At 49.3% G+C, this 11,015-nt stretch overlaps 1 protein-coding gene across 1 annotated transcript; it reads right to left on the bottom strand.

Moving 5' to 3' along the window:
* Positions 1 to 954: 954 nt before the first annotated feature.
* LOC142297265 (receptor-transporting protein 3-like) lies at positions 955 to 10,011 on the bottom strand. The gene is made up of 2 exons (XM_075341520.1): positions 9,826 to 10,011; positions 955 to 1,531 (listed from the first exon to the last, which is right to left on the bottom strand). Exons 1-2 carry the CDS (start codon positions 9,963 to 9,965, stop codon positions 955 to 957), a joined length of 717 nt encoding a protein of 238 aa, XP_075197635.1. The 5' UTR covers positions 9,966 to 10,011.
* Between the last annotated feature and the right edge of the window lie 1,004 nt (positions 10,012 to 11,015).

Here is an 11,015-nt window from a genome sequence, read left to right as displayed (position 1 = left end):
CTTCATACACAGCGATGTGTGCTGCTGCAGAAACGAGGAACAACTTCGTACCTGTCGCTGCAGCAAAATTATGGAAATGACCGATACTGCACAGATCACCGATTTACGACGCTTTTGCGATCGTTTATAGGCGCATCTAGGCTTTACACGTTGCAACGTCGTTACTGGCGCCGGATGTGCGTCACTTTCAATTTGACCCTGACGATATCACAGTAGCGATGTCGCAACGTGCAAAGTACCCTTAACACTTCAGCCCAGTCAGGCTAATCTGTGTAACCCCACCCCTACAACTGATTAGCAGATTGCTGCCAATTCCCAGTTTACCAAGAAGCTGCCAATCATGGGATGTGGGCGGGGTTATACACAGCTCAGACTTTTTAGCTCTGCTACATCAAACATCAAACAAAAAAAGTTATATCAAACCTACACCAAGCAGCCCAATAAGATATACATCCCTGGAATTAGGATTTCTTGCTGCTCTTAGATTATTTATAAAAAAAACCCCGCTGACCGATTCCCTTTAAGGCTATGTGCGCACGTTGCGTATTTACATGCAGTTACGCTGCGCTTTGTAGCGCAGCGTAACTGCATGCGTCCTGCATCCCTTGCATAATCTATGAAGATTATGCAGGAGCCGTGCGCACGTGGCATCTTAGAGCGCAGTGCTTCGGCTGCTGCCCGAAACGCGCGTACTAAGAAGTGACATGTCACTTCTTCCGTGCGCTTTGCCTGCAGCCCCTGCTCTGTCTATGGCAGGAGCTGCAGTCAGAGCGCATGGAATCGGCTTTTTTTTTTCCACTACGGACATTTTCTGCAGCGATTTGAAGCGCACGTGTGCTCTTCAGATCGCTGCAGAAATTTCTGCAGAGACAGTACGCAACGTGCGCACATTGTCTAAAACCGTTGCTGATGGAGTACGTGTGACTTCTTCTGGGCCCCATATACAGATTGCGGCTACATATTTCCCAGGAATTGTTTTCGGGGAAAAAAAAGAAGTATCAGACCAAAGATTAGGAGAACAATGAGGACAAATATGAAACATCCATTATCTTGTGAAGTATGAGCTGTTGTAGTGTCTGTTGCCCAGAGGTTTTCTTCATTTTGTTTTCCACCTTTTGTAGTTGCTTGGGGATGGAATGTTTCTGGTATGGGTATGAGTGTATCAACTATTGTTTTAGCTCTATGGCCTTCATACCAAGGACACACCTTCATCTTACAAGCCTCACAATACTTCTTTTCATGAGGTCCCTCTCTGTGATCACTGTAAACCAGAGGCTCTAATGGCTGTCTTGTATTCTTCCATCCATAGATCTTCCTTTGGATTTTGATGACCAGATTGATGATGACTCTCTTGCTGTTCTCTTTGGAAATTGTAGGATTTTGAAAAGTAGATCCGTTACACAGTCTACAGCTTTGCCTGAAGATCTTCATATTCACAGTGCCACACCAAAATGTGGCATCCCACCTTATCAAAAACAGGATATGTACCTGTGCTGAGTTCCACCGTCGACCACAGTATAAGCATTGGAACCTGAAATTAGAAAAACCCACATAATAAATATTATAATCTAGTATTAAACTGACTATAAGGCTGTATGCACATCTGGGTGTTGCATGCGTTTACGATGCGTATTGCACTGCAACGTAAACACATGCGTCCTGCATCACCAGCACAATCTTTGAAGATTGTGCATAATCTAACTGCCCATTGCATTTGAGAGCGCAGCGATTTGCATGCTGAAATTTTAATCCTAAACGCTGCGTTCTAAAAAGCAACATGTCACTTTTGTGCATTCCGGATGCTTTTCCCACTCTGTCTATGGGAGAGCAAGCATCCAGGACGCATGAATTCTGCATGAATTCTGCATTCAACAATTCATCCAGAATGCAGCTTTTCGGCTGCGTTCTGAAATGCTCGAATGCTGCGGAAGATTTGGCACGGCAGAACGCAGACGTGCGCACATACCCTAACTATGTCTCATGTAGAGCAGTGATATCACCGAAGTGTATAACTATATTGTATTCACTATTACTACTTTGTGCTTATACTGAAATGTATTATATGTTTATAAATACAATTTTTAGGATTGCACAACATCTTTAAATTAGTAAATTTGTTTATGTAAAACATATATAGTGCAGATATGCACAGCTACGTATAACAGAGCTTTAGGCTTTATGTATATAGCAGAACCTTTGGGAGGTTGCAGAAGTTTCTGAATCTCTCTTCTACACTCTGTGCCGCCATATCGTGCTCCTGGTGACTCCATTATATAGGATTTTTAGGGAAAAATACCTTTAAAGCAGACCTGGGCAAGGGGCGGTCCGCGGGCCACATCCAGCCCGCCTACTCTCTGTGACCGGCCCGCCCGTCTTCAGCCGGTGCAGTGGAGTTGGGCTGCAGCGTGCCGGGCAGGGAGAGATCCTGCAACTCCGCACAGTCCGTGCAGGCAGCGGAACTCAGGAGTCTCTCCTCTGTTCCCTGCCGGCACTTTGTCAGTGACACACGCGCGCGCTCTGATTTTATCAGTACCGCGCTGCGTGTGTCATTTCAAAAGTTCCCGCCCGGCAGGAGAAGGAGCAGCACAGCGGAGGCCTGAAGAGAAGCAGCGGCGGGGGCCTTTTGCAGAACAGCATCAGCGCAGCCAGGGCCCGTATAAGAGAAGGAGCAGCTCAGCGGGGGGCCTGTACGGAGGTGCCTGAGGACGGGGACAAAAACAAGGGAGAGGTAAGTAGTGACTAATAAGCTGAGGAGGGGACAATGGGGGAGGGGGGGACTGGTGACTAATACTGGGGGTGTAGTGGTGTAGTTTTACAGGTGTAGTATATGGTGTTGTGTATATAGTGGTGTAGTACATGGGGTCAGGGGCGTAACGACCGCGGCTGCAGAGGTCGCCACTGCGACCGGGCCAGCAGGGTTATAGGGGCCCAGCAGCCGCTCTGCAGAGCCGGCTGCCGGGCCCCTATGTGTAGTGCCGCTGTGTAGTGGCCGACAATGCGACCGTCAGGGGGCCGGCCTGTGAGTCAGGGGAGCCCAGTGTCAGTAGAGGGGCCCCTGACCTGGAGAGGCCACCAGCCGTGTCTGAGCTGCAGCAGAGCAGGAGTGCTCCTGACCTGCACAGCAGAAGGAATAATCCATCCTGCAGGACCTGCGATGATGTCACGCCCATGTGACTGTGTGGGAGGAGACACAGGATGCCGGGCAGAAAGCAATGATACTGAATCCTGAAGGCGATTTGGACACATGATGACTGGTAATAAGAAAAGAGGGGACATGAGGGGGAGGGGGCTGCAGGATGAGTGGCATATGAGGGAAGATGGAGTTGCAGGGTGAGTGGCATATGAGGGAAGATGGAGTTGCAGGGTGAGTGGCATATGAGGGAAGATGGAGTTACAGGGTGAGTGGCATATGAGGGAAGATGGAGTTGCAGGGTGAGTGGCATATGAGGGAAGATGGAGTTGCAGGGTGAGTGGCATATGAGGGAAGATGGAGTTACAGGGTGAGTGGCATATGAGGGCTGCAGACTGACAGAAGGATGTGAAGGGGTGCAAAGTGTTTGAGAGGGGTAAGTTGGGGTACAGGCAGGGTGAGATATGTGGGCAGGGTGTGTGACATATCGGGTTGTAGTGTGTGTGATCTGGGGGGTGCAGGCTGTATGGGGAGCAGGGTGTGTGACATATGGGGGTGTAGTATATTACAGGTGTGCTATATTTAGGTGTTGTATATAGTGGTGTAGTATATAGGGGTATAGTGATGTAGTATATTACAGGTGTACTATATGGAGGTGTAGTATATTACAGGAGTACTATATGGAGGTGTAGTATATTACAGGTGTGCTATATGGAGGTGTAGTATATTACAGGTGTACTATATGGAGGTGTAGTATATTACAGGTGTGCTATATGGAGGTGTAGTATATTACAGGTGTAGTATATGGGGTGTAGTGATGTAGTATATTACAGGTGTATTATATAGTGGTGTAGTATAATACAGGTGTATATGGAGATGTAGTATATTACAGGTGTGCTATATGGAGGCGTAGTATATTACAGGTGTACTATATGGAGGTGTAGTATATTACAGGTGTGCTATATGGAGGTGTAGTATATTACAGGTGTACTATATGGGGGTGTACTATATTACAGGTGTAGTATATGGGGTGTAGTGAAGTAGTATATCGCAGGTGTATTATATAGTGGTGTAGTATAATACAGGTGTATATGGGGGTGTAGTATATTACAGGTATATGGAGGGGGTGTAGTATAATACAGGTGTAGTATATGGGGTGTAGTGATGTAGTATATTACAGGTGTACTATATGGAGGTGTAGTATATTACAGGTGTGGTATATGGAGGTGTACTATATTACAGGTGTAGTATATAGGGGTATAGTAACGTAGTATATTACAGGTGTACTATATGGAGGTGTAGTATATTACAGGTGTGCTATATGGAGGTGTACTATATTACAGGTGTAGTATATGGGGTGTAGTGATGTAGTATATTACAGGTGTAGTATATAGGGGTGTAGTGATGTAGTATATTGCAGGTGTATTATATAGTGGTGTAGTATAATACAGGTGTATATGGAGATGTAGTATATTACAGGTGTGCTATATGGAGGTGTAGTATATTACAGGTGTACTATATGGGGGTGTACTATATTACAGGTATATGGAGGGGGTGTAGTATAATACAGGTGTAGTATATGGGGGTGTAGTGGTATAGTTTATTACAGGTGTACTATATGGGGGTGTACTATATTACAGGTATATGGAGGGGGTGTAGTATAATACAGGTGTAGTACATAGGGGTGTAGTGATGTAGTTTATTACAGTTGTAGTATATGGAGGGTGTGTAGTAATGTAGTATATTGGGTAGAACTGAGGTAATTATATTAGTCCGGCCCTCTAAACCAATCCCAATTTCTCATGCGGTCCCATGGGAAAATTAATTGTCTACCCCTGCTTTAAAGAAAATGTCCTTCAGAGCATGCCATTATTTCTGCGATCAGGGGATTATGTAGTTACAGTAAGGGGTGCTTCACACACAGCGAGCTCGCTGCCGAGATCGCTGCTGAGTCACGCTTTTTGTGACGCAGCAGTGACCTCATTAGCGATCTCGCTGTGTGTGACACTGAGCAGCGATCTGGCCCCTGCTGCGAGATCGCTGCTCGTTACACACAGCCCTGGTTCGTTTTCTTCAAAGGCGCTCTCCCGCTATGACACACAGATCGCTGTGTGTGACAGCGAGAGAGCGACAAATGAAGCGAGCAGGGAGCAGGAGCCGGCGTCTGACAGCTGAGGTAAGCTTGTAACCAAGATAAACATCGGGTAACCAAGGTGGTTACCCGATATTTACCTTAGTTACCAGCATCTACAGCTATCACGCTGCCTGTGCTGCCGGCTCCGGCTCTCTGCACATGCTGTACACATCGGGTTAATTAACCCGATGTGTACAGCAGCTAGGAGAGCAAGGAGCCAGCGCTAAGCACTGTGCGCGGCTCCCTGCTCCCTGCACACACAGGTAAGCGGTGTGCGCTGGTAACTAATGTAAACATCGGGTAACCATACCCGATGTTTACCTTAGTTACCAGTCTCCGCAGCTTCCAGACGGCGGCTCCGTGCAAGCGCACTTCTATCCAGTGTAAACTATTAACAGATATAACTGGATGATATTATAATTCAGCATTTAGAACATTAGGCAGCTTTACAGATATCAAATTGTATTTCATGCCGGTTTACAAAAGACAGGAAAACTGATCCCATTATCTTAACTTGGAAAGTTATCACACAGAGTTAAGTAATACACTCAGTTCTGCTACATTAGTGTGGTGCCCCTGACCTGGTCAGGATCCACTGAGTACTGCACCCATGCTGGGACAGTACTTCTAGGTAATCCTAAGGGCCAGAATGAGGTGTGTACGCCCAGACACATAGCAACCAGGTCTCCCACACCATTAGATGGGACCCTTTGGTAGTCTCCAAAGGGGGGCTAGCCTTCAAATCTTATTAATGGGTGAAGCGGAGGAGCTGGGAGCTAAAGTGCGGAGGTTGTCATGGAAACGAGGAGAGCCAGTCTGGTAGTGGAGCACGGCGGTTGCTAGGGAGACACGCGCGCTCACACTAGTCAGACCCTGCGTGGTGTAGTGACAGTTGGCGGGGGAGAACGGTCACGTGGTCAGTCAGTCAGACAGTCAGTCAGTACGAGGTTGCCGGTGACTAGGCACATACGGGGAACAGGTCCCTAGAGCAGACTCTAGTTTAACAATCTGCTAAACCTGCCGGTGAGGGGAACTACAAGTACCTCACCAACCTTACAGAGTCCGAGCCTCAGCAGCAACGCAGGGAGCCATAAGAGGACAGAGCTTGAAGCCGTCTCACCTGGTCCACGCTGCCGGCAAACGGTCCAAAAAGGGGAGAAAAGGCAGTTGCGACTCCCTGGATAGACCCCACGGTACTTCAAGTCAGGGGTTATCCGAACACAGAAGTGCTAGGAAAGCGAACCAACTAGTTACCTTCAGACTGGTCCGAAGGAGCCCTGGTTCAACCTGGTTTATCACAGCATCACCCGGGTCAGCTCACCATAACACCTGAGTGAGTAAAAAGCAGTTGAAAGACTTTTGGACTGAGCCTGAGTTATCCTGGGATCTGTTGTTCTACACACCTAAGCCCCTGGGGCCTGCCTCACTCACAGGAGGCCACACCATCTGACTGCAGACCCCATCAGCCCCAGACGCTCATAAAATCTGCAGAGACGGTCATCCATATCCCTGACCGCAACCCATGAGTGGCGTCACGACACATATCGCTGACTGGGGATGCAGTTCCTGCCCCAGACTAGAGACGGTCACAGCACCCCAGTTGCTGACTGAGGAATCAGTTCCTGCGTCCTGACCTGAGGCGGTCGCAGCACCCTCTCCGCTGGAGAGAGAACTGCATGCTCCGCCCTCGGCTTACCTGGTTGCTAGATGCCTGGTCAGCAAGCTGCCATCCAGACCTGAAGCGGTCGCAGCACCCTTTCCGCTGGAGAGGGATCCTGAAATTTTGTCACAGCCCTGTCCGGCTGTCGAAGGCTCGACCCCAGAGCTACCACTCACCCAACCAGAGGAGGTCGCAGCACCCTCTGTTAGAGAGGGAGGCCATGAGAAAGTCAAGGCCGCGCTGCTGTTCCCCCACCGACCGGAAGAGGTTGCAGGACCCTCCGCCAGGGAGGGAGAACAGGTCCTACAGCCTACCCAACCGCTGCTGTTTCCCCATCAACCAGAAAAGGTTGCAGCACCCTCCGCCAGGGAGGGAGAACAGGTCCTGTAACCAGTAACCACCGACACCACATCGCTGACCCGACTTGACCAGGTCGCAACAAGTCCCAGCGCTCACATTACCTGGTGGCCCGCTGATGACCAGGTGATGTCACTATGGAGGCCAGCCCGTTGAGAGCGACGATGGGTGAGAGCCAGGCACCCACGCCCCCTTGTGAAGCCCATTCCGGAGAGTGAGCAATTGGAGGTCCGGGACTTGCAAGAAAAACAGTCCCTGTGGCGGACCGGATTCTGGTCTCGAGCTCCCCTCCATCTGGGAGTAGTGGAGGAGTTTAATTGTCGTACGGGGTATGGATTTATTGTGGAAGCAGGGGTTAAAGAGGGAATTTTCGTGTCCCGATGGGACATACAATCTCACTTGCAGCGGGGTAACCCTGTCCGTGACCTGTACATGAGGGACGTGGTAGAATTTACGCGGCATAAAGGGGAGAGAGGTTGGTACGCATTGGACGTGGTACCGTGCCCAAAGGGGACCTCAGTGAGCCCAGGTTCCACTCCCACCGCTTCAACCAGGTCCCCATTGTCACTACTGCCTGCAGACGCTCAAGACACAACTTCCAAGGGTCAGTGCACCAAGGTATCGAGCACTAACCTTGAAAGACGAAAGTCAATTTAGTTAATAAAGAAAGTTTAGTTTAAAAATGTTTTTATAACCAGTTTAAGTAACGTTTAAGAAAATGTGCCCGCCAAGACTTTTGCGCGAACTTTCCAGATAATCTTTGCACCTGGTTATTTGAAATTTATATGGACCATAGGCTATTAACTGGCTATAGCCACAAACCCTTGCAGTGTATATAGTTACCTTAGTGGTAACAACCCCAGAGTCTGCCTGTTGAGGGGCATGGCTCTGCACCACCATGGAAGCACGCCTGTTTATGGGGCCTGCTCTCCAACACAACGAAGCAGGTACGCCTGTTTATGGGGCCTACCCAACGCCACCAGGACAAAGAGGACTGTCGCCGGAATGGTCTGCTGCGGACCAGGCCGAGACCAGGTCTCCAAAAGGATTGGTGATCACTCCGTATACAGGTTTTGGGTTAAAGACTCGTGGGTGGTGGTGGTATGGTACCTGGTATGTTTTTATGTAAATATCTCCCCTGGTTGGGAAAAACTTGTGTTATGTTTTTCTTATCTTTGAAGCCCGAAGACATGCTGTTGATAACCAAGGGGGAATGTGGTGCCCCTGACCTGATCAGGCACCACTGAGTACTGCACCCATGCTTTGACAGTACTTATAGGTAATCCTAAAGGCCAGAATGAGGTGTGTAGGCACAGACACATAGCAACCAGGTCTCCCACACCATTAGATGGGACCCTTGGGTAGCCTCCAGAGGGGGCTAGCCTTCAAATCTTATTAATGGGTGCAGCGGAGGAGCTGAGAGCTAAAGTGCAGAGGTTGTCAGGGAAATGAGGAGAGCCAGTCTGGTCGTGGAGCACGGCAATTGCTAGGGAGACACGCGCGCTCACACTAGTCAGACCCTGCGCGGTGTAGTGACAGTTGGCGGGGGAGAACGGTTACGTGGTCAGTCAGACAGTCAGTCAGTACGAGGTTGCCGGTGACTAGGCACGTACGGGGAACAAGTCCCTAGAGCAGACTCCAGTTTAACTATCTGCTAAACCTGCCGGTGAGGGGAACTACAAGTACCTCACCAACCTTACAGAGTCCGAGCCTCAGCAGCAATGCAGGGACCCATAAGGGGACAGAGCTTGAAGCCGTCTCACCTGGTCCACGCTGCCGGCAAACGGTCCAAAAAGGGGAGAATAGGCAGTTGCGACTCCCTGGATAGACCCCACGGTACTTCAAGTAAGGGGTTATCCGAACACAGAAGTGCTAGGAAGGTGAGCCAACTAGTTACCCTCAGACTGGTCCGAAGGAGCCCTGGTTCAACCTGGTTTATCACAGCATCGCCCGGGTCAGCTCACCATAACACCTGAGTAAAAAGCAGTTGAAAGACTTTTGGACTGAGCCTGAGTTATTCTGGGACCTGTTGTTCGACACACCTGAGCCCCTGAGGCCTGCCTCACTCACGGGAGGTCACACCATATGACTGCAGACCCCATCAGCCCCAGACACTCATAAAATCTGCAGTGACGGTCATCCATATCCCTGACCGCAAACCATGAGTGGCGTCATGACACATATACAAAAATCTAACATACTTGTTTGCCATACACAAGAAGAATCTGTGGCGTCCCTGAAGCTGGATCAGTATCCCTGGGGCGACACATCAGCATATACCGATCATTTACCAAATCACTCTAGTCTATTCTCTAACTGGTGTCATCTGTAATAACTGGTTATTTACCGGAATTTACAATTTGCTGGTGAAGGAAAAACAAATGGAAATAAAATCCCACAAAACTTCCCAAACGTTTAATTTTTATGTGACTCCTTTTTAACACCAGAGAGAGAGACAGAGGGGAAAGGAAAGAAAAAAATAAATAAATCTTTCCTTGGGAATATTTTTCAGTGACCCTTCTACTATTTGCAGCCATATGTTACCTTGCAAAGGTGTGCTGTGTGTACTGCAGATAGCCCTGCTGCCACTGGAGATGATCATCCACACAAACGCTCCACTTATAAGGAATTCTTTGGTTCTGTAGCTCATTGTCAAATAAGTTTTGCCACTTAGAATTCTCCATTTTCAGTTGTCTCTCAGAGTAGGTTATTGTACTGAAGTGGTGCCGAGGTTCTCTACAAATACCAGAGAAACGAAACTACAAGTGAATGTCTTGTGGGTTGGGCTGGGATTACTGACATATCCTTAGTACAATAGAATAAACATACCTCCCAACCGTCCCGGATACAGCGGGACAGTCCCTCTTCTGAGCCTTTGATCCCGGATCCCGCCCGTGAGGCTGTTTATCCCGGCTCCACCCACCCACTGTAGCCCCGCCTCGCTGTTTCTCCCTTCATTCATTACAGAGCCGAGCGCGCACCTACTCCTGTGACTGCTGCTGAGGTATGAATCACCCCCTGCAGCAGAGCGACCCCCCTGCAGCAGAGCGACCCCCCCCCTGCAGCAGAGCCCCCCCCCCCTGCACCAGAGCCGACCCCCCCCCAGTCCCGGAGCCTGCGTTTGTCTGCAGCTGTTCTCTGACTCCCCGTGTGGCTTCTCACTGCTGCAGACACGCGGGGAGTCAGGACGCTGAGGAGACCGTGCAATCAGCACTTATCTCCTGCAGATAGCAGTGACAATAACCTATGCAGAGTGACATCTGCAGACTTCTATTAGCTTACCGATCAGTGGTCTCCTGCCTGTGGAGCAGAGCTGCTGGGTCCTAGCTTCCCAACAGCTTCAGCTCTGCTTTATCCTGGCTCCCCTACCAGTTAAAGGGAACCTGTCAGCAGAAATTTCACAATAAAAGTAATAGATTCCCCTCTGCAGCTCCTGGGCTGCTTCTAGAAAGGTTCCTGTTGTTATTGTGCCCCCTTTGAGACCTACAAAAATACTTTATGAAGTCTTACCTTTTTGTATGCAAATGTGTTTTTATGGTCACGGGGGCGGGCTGTCTGGCGTCCGTTATTCCCCCTCCTGCCGCTTTACGCAGTCCCCCATTGCTCATTTACATACACAAGGACGCCTTCCTCATGTAACTGTCCTCCCGAAGTTTTGCGCATGTGAACGCTTTTTCAGGTGATTGCGCAGGCACGAGATTATGGGCGGCGCTGTGATTGTCATCAGCAGCGTT

Source organism: Anomaloglossus baeobatrachus, chromosome 3, assembly GCF_048569485.1.
Source record: "Anomaloglossus baeobatrachus isolate aAnoBae1 chromosome 3, aAnoBae1.hap1, whole genome shotgun sequence".
NCBI classification, from domain to species: domain Eukaryota; kingdom Metazoa; phylum Chordata; class Amphibia; order Anura; family Aromobatidae; genus Anomaloglossus; species Anomaloglossus baeobatrachus.
The sequence above is the reverse complement of the archived record's forward strand: the minus strand, read 5'-3'. Positions and strand labels throughout refer to the sequence as shown.